Source organism: Perognathus longimembris, chromosome 1 (genome assembly GCF_023159225.1).
Source record: "Perognathus longimembris pacificus isolate PPM17 chromosome 1, ASM2315922v1, whole genome shotgun sequence".
Lineage (NCBI taxonomy): Eukaryota > Metazoa > Chordata > Mammalia > Rodentia > Heteromyidae > Perognathus > Perognathus longimembris.
In genome coordinates this window covers 40,704,244-40,732,020 of record NC_063161.1, presented here as the reverse complement: position 1 = coordinate 40,732,020, position 27,777 = coordinate 40,704,244, and the positions used below count along the sequence as shown (strand labels likewise).

Genomic DNA, 27,777 nt, shown 5'->3' with positions numbered 1-27,777 from the left:
ACCTTCCAGAAGCTGCTCTGTGTGCGCGAGTGAGAATATCTTTCATGGGATACTCACACTTTCTCTGCGATTTCAGCCCATCCATGCTCAGCCGCTGTCTGGAGGATTTCTCCTTGGTCTATGCTGTGTGCTTTAGCCGCGCAGAGTGCGGGTCGCTGTGCTGGGTGCTGTGCCATCGCTGACACTGGCACGGCAGTGGGACGCTGCCTGGAGCTCAAATCTGTGTTTTCAGATGAGCAAAGTCGATTTTTCCTTCCTGGCCAGAATCCCTGTACTGTTAGAACTTACTCTGGCTGTCTTTCTAGGAGTAAAAGTTTCTATGGGGTGAGAAAACTGCAATGTTGGAGGGAGCTCAGCTAGGGCTCTGCTGCTACTCCGCCATCTTCCCGGAAGTTCCCTGGCTTCTTTTTGCTCAAGGCTAGCACTCTGCCACTTGAGCCACAGCACCACTTCTGACTGTTTTCTATATACGTGGTGCTGGGGAATCGAACCCAGGGCTTCATGTATACGAGGCAAGCACTCTTGTCACTAGGCCATATTCCCAGTCCCTATTTTCTAATTTTTTATTTCTAAAATTATAAGAATGAATGCAAGCTTCTGGAATATTCAGTATATAGATTTATTGGTTCATTGACATGTGAGGTACTTGTAGAGCAGAATGGACGCTCAGAAGGGACAAGACTTCACAATGGCTTTCACTTCTTCCTTCCCTTGTCCTGTGTTATGACATGTGACAGATGATGTTTTTCTTGTGCAGCGGGTGGATCCTAGTTTTATCCACTTTAACTAAAGCAGTCTTCCCCATTGGGCCAGTAGTATAGAAAGGATTCTGATTCTCACAACAAAACTATATAGCAAAACACAAATAGTGTGCCAGAATTGGTCTACAAAACAATGGTAGTGGGGGGCTGGGAATATGGCCTAGTGGTAAAGTGTTTGCCTCGTATACATGAAGCCCTCCCTGAGTTTGATTCCTCAACACCACATATATAGGAAAAGCTGGAAGTGATGCGTGGCTCAAGTGGTAGAGTGCTAGACTTGAGCAAAAAGAAACCAGGAAAAGTCCTCAGGCCCTGAGTTCAAGCCCCAGGATTGGCAAAATACAAAACAAAAACAAATATAATGGAATTACTTCCTGCTCCCCCTCCCCAACCCCCGCCGTGTGAATTTGTCTTTTTTTTTTTTTTGCCATTCTTGGAGCTTGAACTCAAGCACCTAGCCTCTATCCCTGAGATTTTGAACTCAAGGCTAGCACTTTAGCCACAGCTTTATTTCTAGCTTTTTGGTGACTTATTGGAGATAGAGTCCCACAGACTTTTCTGCCTGGGCTGGCTTGTGCAGTCTTCAGATCTAAGCCTCCTGAGTCACTAAGATTACAGGCATGAGCCACAGGCACCTGGATAAATTTGCCTTTTATAACATTGAAATGAATGAAAGTCTAGCCTTATATAATAAATGAAAAGTTATCAAACACACTATTATATGAAATATGAATGATGCATATACTATAACACATCTTCAGGGGGATAGTTTTCTACTTACTTTTGCAATGCAAACCAAGTATACAAATGAACTCAACAAGGACTTAGATCTTTATATTTTTCTTTTTGTTGGTACTAGATTTTGAAATCAAGACTTTTCACTTGCTACTCAGGTGCTCTGCTAGTTGAGCCACTCCTCTAACTCTTTGTCCTTTGATTATTTTTGAGATAAATTCTCATTATTTTCCCCCTGGGCCAATCAGCATGGATTGTAATCCTCCTGTTCTTGCTTCCCAATATAGATGTAATAACAGGAGTGACTTGCCTGCAACCACCAACTTCCCAATCTCACTTTTTCACATAGCTGAGATGAAAGAGGGGCATTCCACACCCAGATATTCGTTGAGGTAGGGTTTTGTGAGCTTTTCATCTGGGCTGGCTCTAAAAGAAGATTCTCCCTCCCTCTGATTCCTGACTAGCTAAGATTACAGACATGAACCAACAATACCCAGCAGGTCCAGACGTTCAATTTGCAGGAAAACAAGAAAAAATTATGTGAAAACAAACAAGACTTTCTTCGTAGCATTAAAATGAAAAAAAGGTAATTGTTAAAGTATTTTATCGTATCTTTAGCTCATTTATTTTTGTGTAGTTCAATATATTCCTAAATATTTATTATTGTAAATAAATTGTGAATATGGAGGTAAATGTTCAGTCATATTGATATCGCAAAATACCTTAGGGTAATAAAAACTGTTTCTGCTAATAGATGAAGGAAATAAATAATTACTTAAGAAGACATATATTTAACTTTATAATACTAAGTTTTCTGTTTGGAATATTTAAATAAACATTAACACATACAGGTATTTGTAATTTTTGAACAAGTATCTATATATTAGGAATGAATGCTTATATATTTCTAGTGCAGGCTAAGAAATGAAAGCTCTCTAGTGAATGAAACTACCTGCTGATGTATAAAATTGAATAGGAAGAGTTTTCAGACTTACAATATAATCAAGGGTTTCTCTAGGTTACATACCCAAAACACTGTGTGTGTGTGAGAGAGAGATAGAGAGAAAGGGGGGACAGACAGACAAACAGGCAGACAATGAGAGAGAGAGAGACAGGCAGACAGACAGACAGATAGGCAGGCAGGCAGAAAGATATGCTTGCTCATCCTCTAGAAGATAGAGTCTGGGAAGACAGAGAGACCAGACAAATTTAATTTAGCCATTTGATCAACAAATTCAATTTTTTATTAACTGTATTCAAGTCAAGATGGGAAGAATTGAGATGTAAGAAGCTAGATGCAAGAAACCTCATACTGCAAATGAGTTTACAGTGCTATTGTCACTGGAGTGACATGTGGGAAAGACATGAAAGGAAAGAATAAGTTAGGCAAACTCAGTTGAGATAGATTCTAGAGCATGTGTATCTGTACACATGTACACATGCACAGGTACATGGTATGGGTTATAAATGACTTTGAACCTATGGTTAGTTATATCCTATTAAGAGTAGTCTGTAAAACTAAGGTAATGTTATAAAATATCTCAAAAATCACCATGAAGTTACAAAAATGAAGGTTGAGCACTTAGTATAAGATACACAAACAGTAGGAATAGTATTTTGACTTCAAATCTACATTTTTTGAAACTCAAACTTGAGAAATCCACCTGTAGGCAGAGCACTTCCCAGTTTTCTTTGGGGAACTGGTATTTCTTTTCATCTTTAAAGATTAAGCGAAACTCTGCTTATACTGCATGTTAATTAATATTGAAAACTCTGCTTATACTGCATGTTAATTAATATTGAACCTTTTATGTTCTACCAAAAAAAAAGATTTCAAAAGAAAAATATTGAATATGCAGTGACATAGTGTCCTCTGATGGCCAGACTTGAAATTGCTCCTTTTATTGTGCCGTAAATAATGATATTATAAAGCTCTCCCTGGAAACTGCCCAAATTAATATTATCAGTCAGTCAAAAACACTGGGCCTTAAAAAGGAAGGCAGAGGATGTCCATAAGTCACATTTTCTTTTCCCAGGAAGGATTTTATCTAGGTCAACCTAATTGAGGCGATGTCAAATCCATGGTAACTCAATTAAAAATGCTCCAGTGTGTAAATTGGTAATGTAAAAGTGTATGCCAGCTTAATCTACACTCTAGGAGCCATTAATACATTTGAAGTGTCTTTATAAGAAATTCACACTTCAGGAGTGGCTAATTACCATTTGAAAGACTGTTCAAAAATTCTCACTAGAGATATGGCTGACAGTAGTATTTCAAATATAGCTAAGTCTGCAGTAGAGTTTGTTAATTAGCATAAATGATATTTAAAACAATCTTCATTGTAGATTTGATGGTTTTTGAGGTATGTTGTTGACTAGAAATACTGTACAGTCATCATGTCCCTTCCTTCTTTCCCTTTTTCCTTCCTTCCTAATTTCCTTCCTTTCTTCCTTCCCTGCCTCCCTCCCTTTTAAAATTTTTTCTGCTATGTACTAATTACATGTACTAATTATTCCCTATGAGGGAAGTCATAGTAGAAGATCACAATAGCCAAATAACTATGACCTTATGAACACATAAGATGATACTAAGTGAAATGTATTCCATGTTATGGAAACAAGTGTTATATCATTGTGGTAATTATTTTCAGCATGCCATGTGAAACTGTACCTTTTTTTCTTTCTCTCATATTCCCTTCCTGTGGTTTTACCCCTGCTATTACTGTATGTCATCTTAGTACTGTATATATGTGTATTAGAACTAGGGAAGGGAAAGGGATACCAAAATCGAGAGACAAAGGATAAAAAGACAAATGATTCCAAAAACAATACTTACAAAGCCATTTGGTGTAAATCAACTGAACAACTTATGGGGGAGAGGGAGAGGGGGAGGGGGGAAATGAGGGAGGAGGTAACAAATTGTACAAGAAATATACCCACCGCCTTATGTATGAATCTGTAACCCCTCTGTACATCACTTTGACAATAGATAATTATTCGGAAAAAAAATCCATTTGGTGTAAACCAACTGTACAACTGATGGGAGGGAAAGGGAAGGGGGAGGGGGAGGTGGGGGGGGGGAATGAGGGAGAATGCAACAAGTTGAACAAGAAATGTACTCACTGCCTTACATATGAAACTGTAATCCCTCTGTACTTCACTTTGCCAATAATGGGGGAAAAGGAAAAAAATAGATTATGTACATATGAATTTACCAAAAAAATAAAATTTCTTCCTATTTTTATTTTGTGCCAGTATCTGTGCTTGGGCTCTCTTGTTGGCTTTTTTGCTCAAGGCTGGTGCTTTATCACTTGAGCATACCTCCACTTCAAGCTTTTTACTAGTTAATTGGATAGATTTGTCTGCTTGGGCTGGCTTTGAACCACGATCCTCAAATATCAGCTTTTCAAGCAGCTAGGATTACAGGAGTGAGCCATCAGCTCTTGGCTCTCACCTCATTCTTAAATAGGGTATCAGAATATCTAACAACAAAACTTCATACATGGAATACAACTCAGTGTAAATTCTGTTTTCATTATAAGATTGAGTGGAAAAATCCACAAACAAGGAGATTATAGCCCCCATGGTAATCTTCAAGATGATCCAAAATCACCAGAGAAATTTAACCATTGCAAAATGTTAAATTGGCTTAGGCCAGTTTGTGGTTGGCATCACAAAACTTGACAGAAATGATTATGAAAGTTTGCTTGTCAATTTCTTTCTCTATGTTTTGTTCCATATGTTTTCAGGACATTCCTAATTTTCTGTCTCACATTTCATCTCTCTTAATTTATGTATAGTTCCACTGAATGTTTACCATCCAATTATACGTCTGTCTCTCTGTCTACTGACAGATAGGAGATAATAAATGTCAATTGTTCAAAGCCACTAAGTTGTAGGGCAATTTATTATGGACCAATAGATAACTAGCAACTATGGAATGGCCTATCTATGGACAGACAGAAAGACAGGTAGATCCTGGTGAAGTTACCTTAAATTTATATCCATGGCCAATGACACTTGATTTGGTCAGTGGTAGATGATAGTGCTGTCTGCAGCAAAACATGTAGTTGGAAGTTGTTGGGTGCCCTTGTGCCTACTCCCAGAGATCTGGAGGATAGTCATTGTTTTTGTGCATGAGAAGTTTGTGTTGTTAAGACCAGGTTTCTTTCAATAGGTAATAACGAAGTTGAGATGATGACATCATTTTTTAAAGCTTGTTTTGTACATTGGCCAACCTACTTAAAAAGAGGCATATTCTGTTTCATTAAAAAAACCACAACAACTCATATTACTTTAAAGCCTGCACACAGTAGATACCAGACGGTCTTCAAGACCCTATGCCATCTGGCCTTGGAGGATCTCTCAACCCTCTTTTCTTCCCTTTCCTTCATTTCTGATAACACTGGCCTTGTTGCTGCTCCCCCAAAACTCCTGGCACCCCACCCCCCGTAAGCCTTGCTTGGTCTATTCTCTCATGCCTGTCATCTTGCAGCTTCCTCTCCTTCTTCCTTCAGCTCTTTGCTCAAATGTCACCCAGAGAGATCTCTTCATGACCTTACCTGAAGTTGTATCCTCTATCATTCCCCAACTCCATCATCTGCTCCATCACCACAAATATTCTCCTGACTGTGTGCTTGTGTGTTTATTGTCTGAATCTTTCAGTTAGAGTAAGATTTGCCTCACCCTAGTCTTGTGACTACCTTAGAGAAAATGATTAATAGTCACCATATAAATAAATGATGACTTTGGTGTCAATAATTATATATCAACATGGTTATGAATTTCAGAAAAAATTGTAGAATAAAATAGAAATGTTAAGTCATCAGAGCATAAGCACATAGCCATAACACACACACACACACACACACACATATACATGTAGCTTATAATTACTGTAAACACCTTTGTAATGACTACATCAGGCCAAAACATAACCTTCCAGCATCTAGTTAGCTCTTCTCTGTGCATTATCCTAATCACAATTTCCCTGCTGCCCACGAAAGTAACTACTACTGAATTTTAATAGTTATCATTTACGTGGATTTCTTTGGAATCTTAACATCCCAGTATTCCTCTCCATAGTGTTTTAGTTTAGTCTTTCCTAAATTTTTGGCATGCCTTTATATTTTCTTCTTACACATTCATCCAGTAGCTATATATTTATCTGTTGAACAACTCAAGGGTCATTTTATCTGTAGAGTTCCTTATTTAAAACTTTTGTTGATTATATACCCAATTTAGTATTAGACTTCACCGAGTCAATCAACCAACCTGCAGTGTCTTCTAGCCCCTCTCATCTGTTTGGCTAGGCATTTCCAATCAATCAGAATCTTGCTAGTTAGTACAATTGTGTAAGGTTACTGCCTTGTTCTAGGGTTCTATTTTTCGTGTAGTTTTGCAAGTCACTAACAGCCATGGCTTCTGCAACTTCATATATTATCACAATATTGTGATTCATTTAGTCTCATCCTCCAGCATCAGACCTCTGGACTTCTTCCCTGCAGGCAAACAGAAATCTGAGTCTCTATAGGTCAGAGGCGAGTATGCTGGTAAGTCAACTCTTTGGCAAACCTGATTTGAGGATATTTGCCAATTCTTTGATGCATATATTCCCACCATGGTGAGAGATGAGCAAAATTAGTTCCTAGAATCTAACTCTAATACCTTGTCTGCTGGGGAAAATTAACTGGCTGTTAAGTCACATAAACTCCATAAAATGTCTTTAAGCAAGGCAGGATCAACTGTGGCAAAGAGAAGAGGCACCATTTCTATGCTATAGGAGGCAGCCTTTGATATAGTCCTTAATTATTTCCACCTCCTGGTTTTCTGCATGTGGACTGGGGCTAGTGCTTCACTTACATTAAATAAAACACAGAAACGAATTGAATGCCATTTTGAGATCATGTTAAAGAGAGAATAAGATTCCTTTCTTGGGCAATCTCACTTGCTTGGAGTGAAGCCAGCCTTCTAAGCTTCCTTTTGGAAAAGATTTCCTCTTTGGTGAGAATCTAAATGTTGCTGGCCAAGATCCAGTGAGAACATGAGGGTTTATCATAGCCATGTAAGAGAGCTTGGAAGTAAATCTTTTACCAATTGAAACTAGAGTGACTGCAGGCCTGACTGTTGTTTAATTGCTGCTGTGTGACAGACCCTGAGTCAGAAGCACCTAAAAACTAAGAGATAATAAATGTCAGTGGTAATAAATGTCAGCTGTTCAAAGCCACTAAGGTGTAGGGCAACTTATTACAGAGCAATAGGTAACTAGCACAGCTGTGAAAGGGCCTCAGTGGACTTGGGAGTTTAGAGTCCTGAGGGCCAACTATATCTGTCCAATGACCCAGTTCCTGTTCTGAAGCTTCAGTCTAGCCAGTCTCCTGTGCTTTATGTAACGAGCTGCTTGAGCCTTGACATTAAACTTGTAATGGAATTCGGCCCTCTTCAGGATCATATTCTGATTGCTTTTTGAGTACACGAGTTGTGTGGTTGAAGAATTTAAGAGATTCCTTTAGACCAGTCAAACAAGATCCTTGGTTTTCTGGCCAGGTTTTAAAATGGACATTAACACCCTAAGCTGGTCATTTCCTTTTTAATCTCTTCAGGTCAGTCATTATAATTCCAAGTCCTATGTTAATTCCTAGGTCATCTGGAAGCCTCATGCTTGCCATTGGCACTTCACTGCTAGGGACCTACTTCCTTTAATCGGACCCCACCTCCTAACATCCGTGGGACCCTCTTACCCTTTGGGTTTTGGTTGGCATTGGCTAACAAGAATAGTTAAGATATTAGACAGTGATATGTATTAGACAGTGATTGACTTCAATTTTCAGTTACAAGTTAATCAGATGAATGGATCAAGAATATGTAGTATATATGCCCAATAGAATTTTCTCATTTGTTAAAAAAACAATATCGTATCACTTACAAATAAACGTAAGGACCTGTGGAAAATTATGTTAGGAGAATTAAGTCAGGTCTAGAGACAAATGTTGCATGCTTTCTTTCATATGTAGAAGATAGAGGGGGTTTATATATACATAAGTAAACATTTTGGGTGCGATGCAAGTATGTATATACAAATGTATTATTAACTGAAATATGGTAGGTGAAGGGGAGAGCATAATTCCTTAGAAAGGCTAAGTCATAGTTCAACAAAATAAACATCAGGAAATGGGGGTGGGATCAAAGGGAGAAAATAGACAAATGAAGAGAAGAAGTGTGTGTGGGGAAATGCAGTCATAAAATGCAATATATATCCTACAAAATTAAGAAAAGTGAAGAAAGGGGCAGGATTGGGAAGGATGGGAGAGAATAACGAAAGAGGTGACATTGATCAAGATGTGTTGTATTTATAAACTGCTTTATTGACCTGCAACTCCTTTGCACAACTACTTAAAGATAATGCATACATACTTCATATGCATATACTTATATGAAATATATAGACATTAGGCACACACACATATATATATATATGTATATGTACATATACATATATGTTCCAATTTTGCTGGGTGCTGGTGGTGGCTCATGCTTGTAATCCTACCTTCTCAGGAGGCTGAGCCTTGAGGATCTCAGATAAGTTCTGAGGATGTAAGAGCAGTCACAGCCCTGACCAAAACTGTAATTTATATTTACTTTTGAATGGAACACACAATAATAATATTGTTTTTGCAGATAAAAGGTACTTTATTCATGAAGTCTGCTCCATAGGACTGCACAAATGTATCCCTAAACAGCAGTGGAACACAATTCATAGCAACTGTATAAGATGCTCATCCTACATTTTTAGTGGTATACATACCCCAATTTGCTCATTATGCCAGCAAAGGGCATGGTTTACTAGTTTAGCAATATCAAGATGATCATCTCAATTCAGCTGAGATTTTAAAAAATCACTGCATTGAGGAGGATGCTCACTGAGCAGAGAATTTTGCTTTGATCTGAGATATGATCCTCTCCTTGCCACTGACCAATATAAGCATCAAGAAATCTTTTTTACTACTAGGCTATTTAGACAATGTTGTCTCAAAATGGACATTGAATTCACAATGAACCTGCTTCTTATTTTGAGTCTGTATATCCCAACCAAATACCTTTGCCAATTGACTGGGTTCAGTTAATGCACTTATAGCTTGCCTCTTCTTGGTTCTTCCTGTCTGTCAAGGGCTACACACCATAAGGCTAGCCTGTAGGATATATAGCAAGTCTAGACAACATAATGAGACCCTGTCTCAACCCTTTTCCCACAAAAAGAAAAAAAGTACAATTTACTCATCTTTATATTCAGGCCTATATTATTTAAATAAATGCATTCATATTTTGAGTGTCTTGTTTATAGTAGATGTTATTCAGAGTAAAGTGGTAAGGTTGGTAAAATGTCTAATCACAAAGTTTCAACTCTGACTAGAAATAAATTCAGAACTTAGTGTTCTGTAAAACTTTTAGAGAGAAACACACATATCACATTTGGCTTCATTTCACTATTTTTAGAAATGCCACATTTATTTTGCTTTTCTGTTATTTTGTAGGACCTTTCTTTTTTTTTTTTTTGGCCAGTCCTGGGCCTTGGACTCAGGGCCTGAGCACTGTCCCTGGCTTCTTCCCGCTCAAGGCTAGCACTCCGCCACCTGAGCCACAGCGCCGCTTCCTGTATATGTGGTGCTGGGGAATCGAACCTAGGGCCTCGTGTATCTGAGGCAGGCACTCTTGCCACTAGGCCATATCCCCAGCCCTGTAGGACCTTTCTTAATTGCTGTGTGGCTTTCACTCCACCAGTTTGCCAGCTAATTTCCTTATATGTATATTTAGAAAGACTTCACTAAGCACTTATAAGCATTCTAAGAGGTATGGTAATTCTCTTTTGTATATGCTTTCTCAAACTTTATTAGCAGTAAAAGCTCCTTAAATACTACTCACTTGTTAAAGAAATATGTCACAAGGAGAAGCCTGTGGGTGTGAGTGAAATATTATAGAACCAAAATACGCCACTGAAATATTCTTCATATAGTGATCTTATGAAAACATCTAACAGCGCTTCTTCCGAAGATTTAAGCATGGAAAACTAAATTCTAGGAAATCTATGCCTTCTTTAAAACCTCTATTTAGTTTGAAATCAGGACTCATTATGTTTAAAGGAAAGAGAACATTCTTTTCCTTGTAGAAATGGGTTATTCATACTCCAAACTACATTAACATAAATTTCAGGTTACAAGCTGTAATTTGATTTAATGCATCTGAAGCATGCTGCTGCTGCTGAATGATAGAGCCTTGAACATTTATTACTTTTCACTATTATTCTGGGTTTTATTGTCAAGTCAGGCAACAGCCCAGTGCTGCTACAAAATAGCATTTGACTCTTTTATTTGCTGTATTTGGACTGGAAGGGTTTTTTTTTTCTTTCTGTTTCTTCCTTTCTTCCTCTCTTCCCCTCCCCCCTCCCTCCATCCTTCCCTTCCTTCCTTTCTTTTGTTTTGTTTTTTTAAAATTTTATTTATTTATTTATTTATTTATTTTGGCCAGTCCTGGGCCTTGGACTCAGGGCCTGAGCACTGTCCCTGGCTTCCTTTTGCTCAAGGCTAGCACTCTGCCACTTGAGCCACAGCGCCACTTCTGGCCTTTTTCTGTATATGTGGTGCTGGGGAATCGAACCCAGGGCCTCATGTATACGAGGCAAGCTCTCTTGCCACTAGGCCATATCCCCAGCCCCTTCCTTTCTTTTTGATTTTCTTTTTCTGTCAGTCCTGAGGCTTGAACTCAGAGCCTGGACTCTGCTCCTGAGCTTTTAACTCAAGGCTAGCACTCTACCACTTTGAGCCACAGCTCCACTTCCAGTTCTTTTTGGTGGTGAATTGGAGATAGAGTCTAATAGACCTTACTGCCCAGGCTGGCTTTGAACTGAAATCCTCAGATCTCAGCTTCCTGAGCAGCTAGATTAAAGGGGAAGCCACCAGCTCCTATCTCTGTTTTCATTTGAGATAAGGTCTCACAGTGTAGCCCAAGTTGGTCTGGAACTCAGTTTGTAGTCCAGAGTGGCATCAAACATATGATCTTCCTACATCAGCCCCTGGAGTGTTGGGCTTAAAGGCCATAAAGGGAATGCAGTGACCGGAACAGAAATTCAAAGCCTAGGCAAGTGTTTCTTTCACAGGGTAGCAGCTCAAAGCCTTTGGAAATAGAATATGTGAAATCAGAACTTAACAATCTTTGATTAAGAAATAACCATCATTTAAATTAATGAAAAGAGAGCAACTTTGTTTCTCCAAGTGTAGACATGTTCAGGAGAGCCAGCACATTTTTTTAAGGTTCTCTCATGTGTGGAATGTATTGGGGAGTAAGTTTGGAAGGATCATGAAGTTAAAACCAAATGTCTCAAGTCAGATGGCTGTTTATTAAACTTTCTGTGTTCTGATAATGGTATAAAGAGATAGCTTTCAAGTTTAAGCAATCTTATTCTTATATTTAGCAACAGAAAACGGGGTTGGGGATTTAGCTCAGTGGAGAGCACTTGCCTAAGGCCTTGAGTTTGGTTCTCAGTTCTGAAAAAAAATTTTTAATTTCTTTTTAGTCACAAACACCAAGATTTGTAAGCCAAATGCCAGTGGCTCATCTGTAATCCTAGCTACACAGGAGGCTGAAATTTGAGTTTGGGGTTTGAAGTGAGCTCAGGCAAGAAATCCCTGAGACTCTTATCTTCAATAAACTACTCAGAAAAAGCTGGAAGTCATGCTGTGGCACAAGTGGTAGAGCACTAGACTTGAGCACAAAGAGGCTCAGGGACAGTGCCAGGCCCTGAATTCAAGCCCTACCTAAGACAGGCAAAAACAAAATGATTTTTTTTTTTTTTGTCAGTCCTGGGCCTTGGACTCAGGGCCTGAGCACTGTCCCTGGCTTCTTTTTTGCTCAAGGCTAGCACTCTGCCACTTGAGCCACAGCACCACTTCTGGCCTTTTCTATATATGTGGTGCTGGGGAATCAAACCCATGGCTTCATGTATACATGAGGCAAGTACTTTTACCACTAGGCCATATTGGTACATATACATAATGGAATTTTATGCCTCTATCAGAAAGAATGACATTGCCCATTCGTAAGGAAATGGAAGGACTTGGAAAAAATTATACTAAGTGAAGTGTGCCAGACCCAAAGAAACATGGACTCTATGGTCTCCCTCCTAGGGAATAATTAGCACAGGTTTAGGCAAGTCACAGCAGAGGATCACAAGAGCCCAATAGCTATGCCCTTATGAATGCATAAGATAATGCTAAGTGAAATGAACTCCATGTTATGGAAAAGAGTGATATGTCACTGTTGTAATTACTTTCAACATGCCATGTGAAACCGTAGCTTCTATTGTTGATGATCCTCTTGTATCCCCTTCCTGTGGTTGTACCTGCACTATCACCATATCTTATCTGAGTACAATGGAAACTGTATATACTGGTATTAGAACTAGGAAAGTGAAAGGGAATACCAAAATCGAGAGACACAGGATAAAAAGACAAACGACTACAAAAGCAATACTTGCAAAACTGTTTGGTGTAAACCAACTGAACAACTCATGGGGGGAGTGGGGAAGAGGGAGGGGGGAATGAGGGAGGAGGTAATAAACAGTACAAGAAAAGTATCCAGTGCCTAACATATGAAACTGTAACCTCTGTACATCACTTTGACAATAAATAAGGAAAGTAAATAAATTAATAAAAAACAAAAGAAAAGAAACCCCAAAACACTTCAAATAATTATTTTCAAAATCCCACAAAATATGACTAGGTGTGACTATTTCATTAGCTGTAGCTACTGCAAATCATTTCCAAGTTCTTGAATAAAATTGAACCCACTGCGATTTCTTATCTTTCTTTTTTATTTTGTCCTTTTCTGATTTTAATTATATTCTTTCTCCTCCACTGACTGTAATGTCTTGATTTAGCTTTTGATGGCACAGTAGTTGTTCCATATTGCAGCTGCTTTTGAGAAGCCTAAATGAGATGACATTACCCGATGGTTTCTAAATCAAAACATAGCACAAAGCTGTATTCATCCCAAGTTACAAAGTGAGATTATGACCCTGGGCAGGGGTGTGTATGAGAGTTGCTATGAATTTCTATCATAGAAAATGAGTGCCACATCTAATATGAGTCAAAGAGAATAGCCTCATAAAGCACTCTAAAGAAAAGATAGTTATTTTAGATGGCAGCCTTTAATTGGCTTCTGTAATTGGTTAGTTATCTGGGAATACATTTTTTAAATTAAGTTGTATTGAAAAGTTCATCAGGAAGTTGCACTATTTAAAATTTGACATTTCCAATCTCTCCCACTGAATTTTCTCGGTTATGGTTGAAAATGGCTAACTGCTACTTTTGAAAAGATTGAGGCCAAAGAATGATTGTTAAAGTTTGATTCTTTATTCATTTCTGGATGGGAAGATCCCCAAAACTATGCTAGGAGTGAAGCAATACCCTGCCCAGGGGAAACGTCCTCTGCCAGTTTCCTCGTGTAAAGGTGTACTGGATCTTCATAAAAGGCAGGAGTTCTGGCTAGGTATCTTGACTTTCATCTTGCTGTCTTTATCCTCAGCTGCTTATTAGACATTGCCCACCTATTCCTACCAGGAAATATAACACTGTAGTCTTAATGACCCTCTTTAAAGAAGTGCCAGGATGCTTTGGTTTCTCTGCTTTTATAAGGTTCTGTCCTTGAATCAAACCAAGTCATAAGCAAGCAGGTAGTACTGGCCCTCAAGGAATGTTCCCCTCTGAACGAATCCTGGATACTCTGTTCTTGTATGACCATGGGCTAGTTGCTGTCAAATTTATACCCACTAGTACGGCTTTTACTTTCTTTCTTGAAACATTTTGCATAAAACTTATTTTGACCTTTGGCTTTCATGGGTAATTGGTAGCAACCCAAACCAGAGGAGTTTTTCCTTCTTGTTTCTTGGTGTTGGTGGGTCACCTGCTGGTGGCAATTTATCATTGGGTTGATTGGTAGCAAGAGAACCATGATGCATTACTTTTTTTTTTCCTTTTGCCAGTCCTGGGGCTTGAACTCAGGGCCTGGGCACTGTCCCTGTCTTCTTTTTGCTCTAGGCTAGCACTCTACCTCTTGAGCCACGGAGCCACTTCTGGCTTTTTCTGTTTATGTGGTGCTGAGGAATCAAACCCAGGGCTTTATGCAAGCAAGGCAAGCACTCTACCACTAAGCCACATTCCCAGCCCGGTGCATTACTTTTTGACTAACTATTCAAAGGTCTTTCCTCCTAAGTCTTATTTTGTTTCTGATACATCTTTCCCCACCCTCCTCCTGGTTTCCTCCCACAGTCCTTTTTGATCCATACTGCCTCTACTGGTATCTCTCATTTAGGACAATAGAATTGTAGCCATGGGCTCTTTTGCTTTCTCTCCGGGAACAAGAATAAACACTGATTACATGTCAGAGGAAGTGGAAGAAGTAGTGGAGCATCAGTTCTACTTGAGGTATCAAGAGCCAAATATATTTCACTGCCAGTCTTAAATACATATTAAGGACAGTTATTCACTATTTAATATTCAAGTTGAGCTGAACCAAGCCCAGTCTAGTGTGGGATCAATTCCAGTTTTAAATATATAAAACAATTATCCTTCTTTCTGCCCTAATTCTTAGACCTTTAGCTCATGAAACCAATAGTTCAAATGCCTTGGGAATATTATTTCAAGATTTTCACAGGGAAAACATCACTCATCATTAAGAAATGTAGAAGAGTAATTGAATTAATGGAGAGTTACTTCATGTTCATAGAAAAAAAGTATCATATGCCTGATCTCTCTCCAATTTGAATTATTGATTCAGTATAATTGAAACAAAATCCTACAACTTTCTAAGCTTATTTTGCAACTTGTATGGAAGGATCAAAAATAGCTAGGATACTTGGGGAGTATAGATATCACAACTAATAGGAGACTATGGTGACTAAGACAGTGAGATAATAACATGCAAATGCAAATCCACTATCCATGTATGATTGTATTAATAAGCTCAAATTCTTATTATGTAACCCTATAGTAGAGAAAATTTGCATATACTAAATTAACCAGGTAATAATTGTTAACTTCATCCATAATGTGACAAATGAACATCACGTTTACCTCATCACTTCTGTGGTGTTCTGGGGCCCCAAATGCATGATTTCCTATAAGTTATGAGTAAGCAATTCCAAGCAACGATATTCCATAAAGTAATCACCTGTACTTAAACAAAAATTGAGGCCATAAAAGATAAGACAGAGTGCCCAGGCCCAGAGTTCAAGCCCCATGACTGACCCCCCCCCCCAAAAAAAAATAGACAGATGACCTATTCTAGGCGGAAGGGGACTGATAAAAGGCATAAAAATCACTTACAGGATTGTTTACTATGTAACCATAGGTTACATCTTAGGCCAGGAAAAGAGTAATTGAGAAAATCTGAATGGAGAGCATGAGTTTTATAGAATTGCATCAGTGTTATCCCTTGATTTTGTGTTGTTGTTGTTACTGGTTGTGGGGCTTGAACTTGGCCTAGGCTCTGTCCCTGAGCTTTTTGCTCAAAGCTAGCTCACTATCACTTTTTTTGTGGCCAATCCTGGAGATTGAGACTCAGGGCCTGAGCACTGTCCCTGGCTTCTTTTTTTGCTCAAGGCTAGCACTCTGCCACTTAAGCCACAGCACCACTTCTGGTCGTTTTCTATATATGTGGTGCTGGGGAATTGAACCCAGGGCTTCATGTATACAAGGCAAGCACTCTTGCCACTAGGTCATATTCCCAGCCCCTGTGTCTTGATTTTTGATCGTTGTATTTGCCTTTGTAGAAGGGCATCTTTGTTTTTAGGAACTACACAGTAACGTGTGGATAACTGTAACATTAATGTTTGAAACCTACTCTCAGGATCAGAGAACAATTCATTCATGAACAAGAAGTAGGGCAGGGGTGGGACGGTAAGTGAATGAGAATGATAAGACATATAAGATGAAATGTTAATTGCTGTGGAATAGGGCTGAAGAATATGAATGGAAATGTTATGTATTTTTCTCTCAACATGTCCTAAGTTTAAATGATTGTAAAATAAGAAAAATAAAGAACAAGAAAAATAAAGAAGAGTGCAGTGGGAACTTCGGCAATAAGGAAAGTATAAATGGCATAATGTAAGAATGGAGGGAAAACAGGAAGCAATATTGCACACATGAGATGGACATGTGGGCAGGAAAGCCATGTTGATGTAGATGACATCATTTCTAACCCATCAAGGCCACTAAGCACCACTTTTCATTGGCTTAACTTCCTCTGTTTTGTGTGTGTGTGTGCTGATCCAGGGGCTTGAACTCAGGGCCTTGGCATTGTCCCTGAACTTTTTTGCTCAAGGGTAACACTCTACCACTTGAGCCATACCTCCATTTCTAGCTTTTTGGTGAGGGAGAAAGAGTCTTAAAGATTTTCCTGCCTGGGCTGACTTCTAATCACAATCCTCAGGTCCCAGCCTCCTGGGTAGCAAGGATTACAGGTGTGAGGCATCGCTACCCGGTTTAACTTCCCAAACTTAGAAATCTGAAAATATTTGGTTTTTCAATGATCCAGTAAACATTTATGCAAGGAGCATAATTTGTTGTTGCCATTTTAAATGATACCTGGCCATAATCTAAAAAAGGCTGACCATTTTCATATCTGTGATTCCTAAACTCTCTCCATAGTTGTATGTCTAGGAGCATCTTTTATGTATGTAAAGCACAGCAGTAATACTTACAGCAAGGCACTGTGGAAATAATATAAATGTTCATCAGTGTAAGGGGGGAGTGGGTCAATGAACCTTGGTACTTCCTGCCACAGAGCACTGTAAAGGAGCTAAAACACAGGAGCTAGACTATAGAAAGAACTTTAGCAAGATAATTCAAAGTGGAAAGGGAAGCCATTCCCCAAACATATGCTGCATGATAGCATTAAATTAAAGTTTAAAGCTTACAAACATACAGTGGAGCCATAAAGCCATTTTATAAGCAAAAGAATAGCAGATATGTGAAATGATGATTTTTATTGCTGTCAGAGCTAAATGTGTCTGTCTAGAAATTGCAATTTTTAACTACTTTCAAGTGAAGCTGTTGTTTTACTTTTTGTTTACTAAGTTCTTGAAACTATAGTATTCAGCCTATAAATATGTCTGAGAAGTAGAAGACAATAAATAAATAGTATTTACTAGTAGGTTATAATAATGAATGAACAACAAAAATTCTGTTACTTGCCATTGAAGGGTAATACTGCAGTAATACAAAATGTCCAGTGGGTGGTACCCAAGTTGCATTTTGTTAGTTGCCAAAAGCAAAAGTTTTAACATAGACATTTTCATAAATTTTTCATCAGTTTTGTTTTTCTTTGAAGTGTATTAATTGACACAGAACTTCAACCTTTTTAGTGTAGTGGTTGTATTTGATGAATGACTTTTTAGCATGTCAAACAAAGTTTCTCATTTGTATGGAATTCAACTAGACTGCCACACATATCATACTTGTTTCTGGGTTAAACACACACACACACACACACACACACACATCCTTAAACTAAAAATGTTAAGGAATGAGAAAAATCTGTTTAGAATAGAGATGTCTTGCCAGGCACCAGTGGTTCATGCCTGTAATCCTAGCTACAGAGGTGGCGGAGACCTCAGTATTGTGGTTTGAAGCAATTCCAGGCAGAAAAATCTGTGAGACTCTTATCTCCAATTAACCACCCCAAATCTGGACATGGAAGTATGGTTTATGTGGTAGAGCTTAATCTTTGAACAAACAAGCTCAGGGCCTAGTTCCCAAGCTCAAGCCCCAGAACTGGGACCCAAACATAAAAAATACAAATAAATAAATAAATAGAAATGTCTAGAGGGGATAGGTGAGGTTGGGCTAGATGAGGGAGAAGGATTGGAAGGACATTGTTGACCAACATACACTGTACTCATTAACTGATATGTTGAATTGAAACTCCTTTATACAACTACTGAACAGGGCAAGATGCACTGTATGGATAAACTGCTTTGTTAAGTGGCAAAAATTCAATATATAATCTAAACATTGGGAAAAATGAGGGAAGGGATGGGTAAGAAAGTTGAAAGTAGTGACATTGATCAAGATGCACTGTATTTTTTAAATGATTTGGTGACTAGCAACTCCTTTGTACAACTAACGATAATAACAATATTCAAAAAAGAAAAAAAAAAGTAAAAACAGACCAAAAAATGGTGATAAAGAATGGGACGAGATCCATGCTACTTTATAAGGAAAAAGAATCAAAGCATCTTTCCATATCACTTAGTTCACAGAGCCTGACATTCATGTAAGGGAAGAGTATAGATTTTAAATGATCTGATTTAGCTTTCTATTTCTTGACCTGTTTGTAGAAAATCCTCTGCTCACTAAATGTCCAGTCACCTATGATCTACAAAGTAACCTGGCCCAGATTACTGACAAAAGTTGTCACTTACAAAATTCCTAGATCCTTCTCCTCTTCTTGGAATATCTTTTTATTTTTCACTTTAAGGAACCTGCTTCCCTGCTGCATTGGCACAAGGTGCGTGGCTCCACCCCCTCCCAATCTTGGATCTCCTCTACCTGGCCACTCCCCCTCTTACCACCCGTCATCCTGCGTCGAAGTCCGGGCCTGCAGACGATTGCACAAACATTCCTGTTGCAATCATCTCCTTTAGTTCCCCCCTCTTTCATATTTTTAGCTCCTGGCTCACTCAAAACTGACTCCTGGCTCCCCAAAACTCCCATAACCATTTTTCTTTTCTTTTCTTTTTTTTTTTTTTTTTTTTTTTTTTAGTACTCAGATGATTCTTTCAACACCAGAGGCTCCAGGTTCTTTAATCTCCTTTTCCTTCCTGGTCGTTGCCCTCTACCTGACCTTAGCCATCCACTCCCACCCTTTGCTCTAGTGTTTAACCAGGACAGTACATGAACTCTGTTTCTGGCATGTACCTTCCTACTTGCTCTGTCTTTTAATTTTTTTCTTTATTGTCAAACTGTGATCCAGAGGGGTTACAGATTCATATGAAAGGCAATGAGTACATTTCTTGTTCTACTTGTTACCTCCTCCCTCATTTCCCCCTCCCCCCACCCCCTTCCCCTCTTCCCCCAAGAGTTGTGCAGTTGGTTTACACCAAATGGTTCTGTAAGTGTTGCTTTTTGAATGGTTTGTCTTTTTGTTCTTTGTCTCTCGATTTTGGTATTCCCTCTCCCTTTCCCAGTTCTAATACCTGTATAAACAGTATCCAGGGTACTCAGATGTTGGTCTGTCTTTCTAGCTCATTCTCCCTGACTTCCTCTCTTCATTTTCCTAGCTTTTCAGTCTGTTGACTCCATCACCTTTTCTCTTTTCATTTTCCTTTGTGAACTCCCCTATTGCTTTATCGGAAATCAATTACATATTTGGTATTATTTTTATTAGCATAGGTTAATGAACAAAGAGAGATTTTATTATGGCCTACACACACATGCACACACACACACACACACACTCTCTTTATCTCTCTCTCTCTCTCTCTCTCTCTCTCTCTCTCTCTCTCTCCCTGTATTTTGGCATATCCATCCCCTCTGTTACCCTTTCTATTCCCTTCTCCATTCTCTTCTCCATCCCTAGTTGTCCCCCTTATTCTATCATGTCCTTTTTCCCCCCATTAAATTCCACATAGGAAATTATGTGATAATTCTCTTGAGTCTGATTTATTTTATTTAACTCTAATGATCTTCAGTTCCATCTGTTTTCCTGCAATGACATAATTTCATATTCTCCTTTGCCCTTCATCCCAGGTCCTTGGAAATACCCCACTCCTAGTTAAATCTAATTCTCCTCCTATTCCATGCTTGCCTCTTTGTAGCTGAACAAGGCCAGATGAAAACTTACAGCCATGCCTGGCACCAACAGCTCATGCCTATGATCCTAGCTACTCAGGAGGCAGAAATCTGAGGCTCACAGTTTAAAGCCAGATAAAGAGAATCTCGTATCCAAGATTAACTAAATTAGTTAGCAAAAATCCAGAATTTAGGTGTGGCTCAAGTGATAGAGCAACAGTGGTGAGTGAAAAAGCCAAGTGACAGTGCAAGGTCCTGAGTCCAAGTTTGAGCACCAGCACACACACACACACACACACACACACACACACACACACACAAGCAACTTATAGCCAGAAAGACTATGCTTGTGCTAAATTATCATTGTTAACCTCAAGGGGTCTCTTTGTGCTGCCCAACAGTCCTTTTCACTTCCCTAGTCCATTTAATATCCCATTTTCTAGAAAGGTGTTTTTCCAAAAGTGTGCATTAACAACTCAATCACATTAGAGCAGAGCAGAACTTCAATAACACTCATAGCACATAATGGGTTAAATATCTCACAAAGTGCTTATTTCAGTTAAATGCATTTTTATATAAATATAAGCTGGTTTGGAATATAAAATATCCTGTATGTACCTACCTTAATGCCTGACATATAGTAGGTTTTGACCCTAAAGGACCTAAGATTTTCTTTTCCCCAATTTGGTTGCAACTGACGAGCTTTAGCATAATTGCGACATAGTTGACCTTTCCCATCTGTTAAACAAACGTTGACTGAGGGCTTCCTGTGTGCATGACTGTGTAAGAATGGACACACTGTGTCCTGGGAACTGCAAATGGGTAAACGTGGCTGTCGCCTAGTATGGGAGAACACTCTGGAGAAGTAACCCAGGCTACATTATGATGAGCCATGTGCTCAATAGTTTTATTCAGAAAGAGAGTTTGGCCACCAAGCATCAGTGGTTCATGCCTATAATCCTAGCTATTCAGGAGGCTGAGATCTGAGGGCCACAGTACAAAGCTAGCCCAAACAGGAAAGTGGAGGAGACTTTTATTTCCAGTTAACCAACAAAAGGTTGGAGCTGTGGCTCAAGTGGTAAAGCTCCAGCCTAGAGTGAAAACGCTAAGGGATAGTGCCCTCCCCCCTGGGGGCCAAACCCTGAGTTCAAGCCCAAATACCAGTACCAACAAAGCAGAAAAAAAAACCCACCCAAAAACAAAGAAAGAAAGTAAAGAGATTATGGTGACAGAGTGGTAAAGATAATGGGGAATGGGGACAAGATTGGAAGTCCAGAAATCCTTCATGAAAGAAAACTATGATGCACCTACCTGGGGTAGTACGGTTGGCTTATTTACTGAATCATGTTCACTCATGTATCCATTGCACAATCCTCTTAGTGATGATTAGGTGACAGGCATGATATTTTGGGGATCTCAGAGTCATAAACACATCTTAGGCCTCCAAGAACCCACAGTCCAGTGGTTGTACTGGACACAGTGATGGATGCATGTGACTCAGTACGAGGTCTGTGGGAGGGGTGACCATGGGCTATTTATGGAGCAGAGAAGGGGAATGACCTCTTGATGGGAGTTGAGGGAACTGGAGGAGGCTGTCCACATCAGTAGTTCTGAGCTGAATTCTAAGAGATGAGTAAGCATTAGCTTCTTGAATAGACTGGACACCTGCCAGGCTATTCTGGTTGGTGGGAATAGCTCACAGGATGGTCAAAACAAGCCAACAGAGTTTGTAGAAGAACAGAAGTTGTAGAAGAATTGAAGTAGAAAGGCTAAGCCAGGGACCGTTAAAGTAAATGTTAGAGTTGGAATCTTGATAGACAAAAGTATAATTCTGACATACTTTCACAAATAGATTAGGTAGATCAGAGTTTTAGCTGTGTCCCATCATTGACAAATAGAAATGTAAGTAGGAAGACAGTGATAAAAACCGTTAACTTTTTTTTTTTGGTAGTAACATTGTTAGAGAAGAAAAGTTAGTTAAGTTCTTTTTCTAGTTACCAATCCACTTTTCTTCGTTTGGCTCAGACCCCAAAATGGAATCCAAGAAATCCTGCAATTTCCCTGAGGTCTAATAATTCCTATAATAACTACTCTCATGACATTTCCTGGATATGACCAACTTTTTTGTCCCATGTTTATGGATTAATGTCGAATATTTTCTTTAGAGATTTTCTGCAACTTGAGTTCTTAGAATAACATGGAACTGCCTCATTCAAAGCAAGACAGACATCTGTCTTCAGAGGAAGAGTGTTTCTAACAGGCAGGTCTTGTGACTTTTGTTATCATTTTCCAAATAAACAGAGTTTGGTCAAATTTTATTTGTTTGTTTATTATTTATTTAGTCACTTACTTAATCTATGTGCTCTTATCTTTTTTGCTTAAGACTGGCACTCTGTCCTTTGAGCCATGTTTTGGGGCTGGCTGTTTGCTGGTGAATTGGAGATAAAAGTTTCATGGATTTGTTTGCCTAGGCTAGCTTCAAAGCTTGATAATTAGATCCCAGTCTTCTGAGTAGCTAGGACTATAGGTGTGAGCTACCAGCACCTGGCTTCAAAGTTTTCTTTTCTATTCCAGAGTGAACCAAAGCCATTTGGGTTGCTCAGAATACTGCTTATTGTGCAATATTGGTCAAAATGTCTCTATTAGTGAGATAATTCTTTCATGGCTCAAGATATGTAGCCTTATTAGAAAAGAATGAATAAAGAATCTATATTCCTGGTATTACTTCCTGCACAGGCTCCTACACCACAGAAGTATATACAAATACATTCATAAAGTTCATTATGAATTTCAGGCTCCGTTCAGCTTGGAGGCCCAGTACGCACACCCCCTGGAAACGCTGATTCTCGGAACTGGCTTCTTCCTTGGAATCGTGTTGCTGTGTAGTCGTGTGATTCTCCTGTGGGTGTGGGTGACCATGCGTTTGATAGAAATCAGTGATATGCACAGTGGCTATGATATTCCTCTCAATCCCCTCCACCTCATCCCCTTCTACACCGGCGCCTGCCACCATGATTTCCACCACATGAATTTCGTTGGAAACTACGCACCCACGTTTACCTGGTGGGATTCACTCTTGGGAACCGATGCTCAGTTTAACGCCTGTAATGAAAAGATGAAGTCTAGGAAAAAGATGAACTAACTCTTTAAAGCCTTCCCAAAGACACACATTCCCCTGAAATGAAGCTAGTAGCTAACATTGCTTCTGGAGAGCAGAAATAAGCATGTGGCTTGGCTGCTAAGCGACAGGGAACAGTAACAACCTTCTTCCTGGGGCTTTTCCTACTTCTACGAGTTCTGTATGTGTAGGAGTGCCTTTGAGCACAGTTTTCGTGAGGGAGTTTTAAAGGCCATGCTACTAACCTTATGAAAAGGTTTGAAGCAATGGAAAAAGTATTACTCTTTCCCCCCAATACTGCCAGAAGTTAGCATTAGTCCTTAAATCTGGTGATTTCAGAAAACTGGCAGTAATGATACTGGTCTTGTATTTGACTTCAAATATTTTTTACAATTTGCCTAAAACAAAAATATCATGAGTTAAATCACATCAACCAATACAGTGGAGGATTGGAGTTGTGAGGTCAGGAATAACCAATACCAAAACCTTCCACTCTGTCGGAGCTGACCGAATGAGTGCTAGGGTGATCCTCTCAATGGAGAATCATTTTCAAGTGTAATGCGCTACCAGCATCTATAAATTCAAGATTTCTGACTCGGTGAAAATGAAGTATTTTAGCTTAAATGTTTTTCAAAGACTTGGATCTTTTTTTTTTTTTTTTTTTGGTATTGAGGCGCTTTTCTGCTATTTACCCTTTCATTTTTGTATATCAGGTTTTCATTAAAACTTAGAGCTAGAACCTGAACATTTGTGAACTGGTGTCCTGTATTTGCACTTTGAGCTCTTTAAATAAATGTGATTTTTGTCTATCTGATTTCCAGTTTTGAAACATATGCTGTCACCTTTTATTCTTATAAGGAAAAATGCGAGTCATTAAATTATTGTTCTATAAAAAATATAATTTCAGTGGCTTTTCAAAGCATGAAATTTGCTCAATAATGTTTAGTTGATCTTTAGGGATCGAGAATATTCCATATGTCATTGTGACCATTAATAAATAACATAAATCCCTGGGTATGCTTTTCATCTTATAACGTGGCATTCTGATTCACCTAAATATAAACGATTCATGACAAGATTCTTTAAGCAGGGCAGAGAAAATAAAAAGTAATCCATCCTGTTATACAAGCCATTGACCACCACTTTGGCTGACATAGACAAACTGCTATGATAAAATCAGTTGCCAAATGAAGATGTGGTCCATAAATATCAGCTATTAAACAAAAAGAATCTATATTCAGCATGTAGAAGTGTAACATGCTGAGTATGATTTTATTTACAGAACTATGTTTTAATATTGTTATGAATTTGAATTGTTCAAATAGAAAGAAAATTCCCTGTTTACTAGGCGTTGGTAGGTGTCATCTCCAATTAACAGCAACAGAGAAAAGCTAAAAATATTATTTTTTATAGGATAACATCCTGTATGTTTAGAATTTTTGGACAGATATTGGTTTCTTTTTGTCTGGATGGGGTTTCTTTTTTTTTATTAATTTCTTTATTGTCAAAGTGATGTACAGAGGGGTTACATTTTCATACATAAGGCAGTGAGTACATTTCTTATCCAACTTGTTACCACCGCTCTCATTTTTCTCCACCTCCCTCCCTCCCCCTTTTCCTCTAATCAAAATGGAGAGAAAAGGATAAAAGATAAACCAACAAATGGACTTTTTTTTGCCAGTCCTGGGGCTTGAACTCATGGCCTGAGCACTGTCTCTGGCTTCTTTTTGCTCAACGCTAGCACTCTACCACCTGAGCCACAGCGCCACTTCCAGCTTTTTCTGTATATGTGGTACTGAGGAATCAAATCCAGGGCTTCATGAATGCTAGGCAAGATTCCCAGCCCCTGGATGGGCTTTCTTAAACCTGGTATTTATTTATTTAAGTACTGTTGTTTTATGAACTTTACAGTTACAAGCTAGCCAGATGTAGGCCCTGGTGTTGTCTAAAGGTTAAAGGTCAATTGTTTGTGTGTGTGACCGGCATGCTGGGGCTTGAACTCAGGACCTGGGAACTGTCTTTAAGCATTTTTTCTCAAGGCTAATACTCTACCACTTGAGCCACACCTCCACTTCTAACTTGGTGGTGGTTAATAGGAGATAAGAGTTGCACAGACTTTCTTGCCTAGGCTGGCTTCAAACCACAGTGCCTTAAGCCTCCTGAATAGCTAGGATTCCAGGTGTCAACAACCAGAAAACAATCTTAGCTACCACAGGAACCATATAGCATGGGTATTTGTAATATTAAGTGAAAAGTTAGCTTATGTGCAGAATAAGTCACCTAGTTATGGTACAAAGTAGAGTGTTTGATCCTTTTCTAATCTACTCACCAAATTCTAATAATAAAGATAAAACTAGTTTTATATAGAGATGATATTCATGTTGTATAATCAAGATGGAAAATTCAAGAATGACAGAATTCTGGGCTTTGCCCAGGCTCAGTGAAATGAGAGCCATAATTAACTGGTCATTTCTAACACAGATGTAAGAGGGAGAATGGCCGCACATATACTCATTAATTGTGCCTTGTCTTAGTTTATTTTCTGTGGCTGTGGTACAATACCACAGACTGGTAATTTATAAACAATAGAAAGTTATTTGGCTCATTGTTCTGGAAGCCAGGACATAAAAGAGCATGGCACTAGCATCTGTTGAGGGCCTTAGAACTTGTTGGGAAAACAAGAGCACACACAAGATAGAGAAATCAAGCCAAACTCACCTGTTTTGTCAGGAACAAGCTTCCATAAAAACTGGGCTACTTAGGGATTAGGAACATTATTCCTTCATGAGGAAAGATCTAATCATCCCCTAAAAGCCTCACCCCTTAATACTGTCAGAATGGCAATTAAATTCCAGTATGGGACATAAAGCGGATATTGGAACTATATATACTTGAACCTATATTCAGATATTACTTAGTAATTTGAAAGCTTATCCCAAATCATGGCATTTCCTGCTTTTCATCTTTTGATAAATGCGATCTACTTACAACATGGCTTAACAAATATAGTTATTAGAGAGGGCAAAGGTAACAGGGAGACCCAAAGAACCAATTTCTTTCTTTTATTTTTTAAATTCATTTATTGTCAAAGTGATATACAGAGGAGTTACAGTTTCATATGTAAGGCAGTAAGTACATTTCTTATCAAACTTGTTACCTCCTCCCTGATTTTCTCCCACCTTCCTCCCAAAGAACCAATTTCTAGTCTTGGTTTCATTGTGACTGAACTTGAGCCCCCTCCACTAAGGTGATTCATTTGAAGATTCATTTAAAGAGTCTAAGAGGGATGTTGAATTACAAAATGGATCTTGAAACAGTGTTCACCTTCACTGGATGCATCTTACAAGTCAGCTCTAATGTCATCAAAATGTATTTTGATGGCACACGTTACAGCAGAACCAGTGTATTGTGATAAAAATTGGGACGCGAATCATCTGTGCAGTGTTCTTTTTGTGCATGTTTTGATTCAAAACCAATTGTCATCCAAATCCTATCTCAGAACCATTATTTTTTGAAAGAATACTAAATGGGAAAGGGAGGGGACACAGCTTGAGTTTCAGATAGAGGCCAGATTTAGCTGGCAGATCGAAGAATTGACATTTGGAAACGTTCTTGTTTTCCTGTCCCCTTGGGAAATTGTACTCTAGAAATGATTGCCAAAGGGACATAGTCCTTGGTCACTTCATGATGCAACATTGATGGTCACAATAAAGATTCATAGCCAAGATTCCAAAGTAGAGCTCTGTAGGGAAAGGCATTAATTTGTCATCTAATTTTATTTAGAAAGTTCTTGTTTTTTTTCAAATCAACCCAATTTCTTAACAATTCTTTAATTTTAAATTCACAGTTTATGGTAGTTTCAGAGTTTACTGCCTGTGAAATCATTTTACATGTCAATTTCACTTCTGTATGTTCAAATTCTATGTTTGAAATGAGTAATGATTATGTCATTGATCCTAAAGGAGATAATATATTCTGTTCTAATATTCCTTAAATATTTCTTCTTTGGGATGGGACCATTTCTCATTTGCTGGCCATGAAGGGAACAGCTCTTCATCGGGTACCTGTTATTTGTCAATCAGATGATGTCTGTATCACCACCACTCCATCCCTATGAACGCACTGCAATAGAAAAGCAAAAACCCTACATGCAGAAATGTTTTCAGAAGTACATAGCTGACAAAGGGCAGGGCAGCAATTCAACTCTGGGTGTTTTTTTTTTTTGTTGTTGTTTTTTGGCCAGTCCTGGGGCTTGGACTCAGGGCCTGAGCACTGTCCCTGGCTTCCTTTTGCTCAAGGCTAGCACTCTGCCACTTGAGCC

General features: G+C 38.8%; 1 protein-coding gene across 1 annotated transcript in view; it reads left to right on the top strand.

Moving 5' to 3' along the window:
* LOC125347930 (methylsterol monooxygenase 1-like) overlaps positions 1 to 24,276 on the top strand; it is a 62,708-nt gene extending 38,432 nt beyond the window's left edge. The window contains exon 4 of the mRNA XM_048340868.1: positions 23,043 to 24,276. Within this exon, the coding sequence (XP_048196825.1) occupies positions 23,043 to 23,480 (438 nt within the window). The 3' untranslated portion in view covers positions 23,481 to 24,276. The remainder of the gene's footprint in view (positions 1 to 23,042) is intronic.
* Positions 24,277 to 27,777: the final 3,501 nt, after the last annotated feature.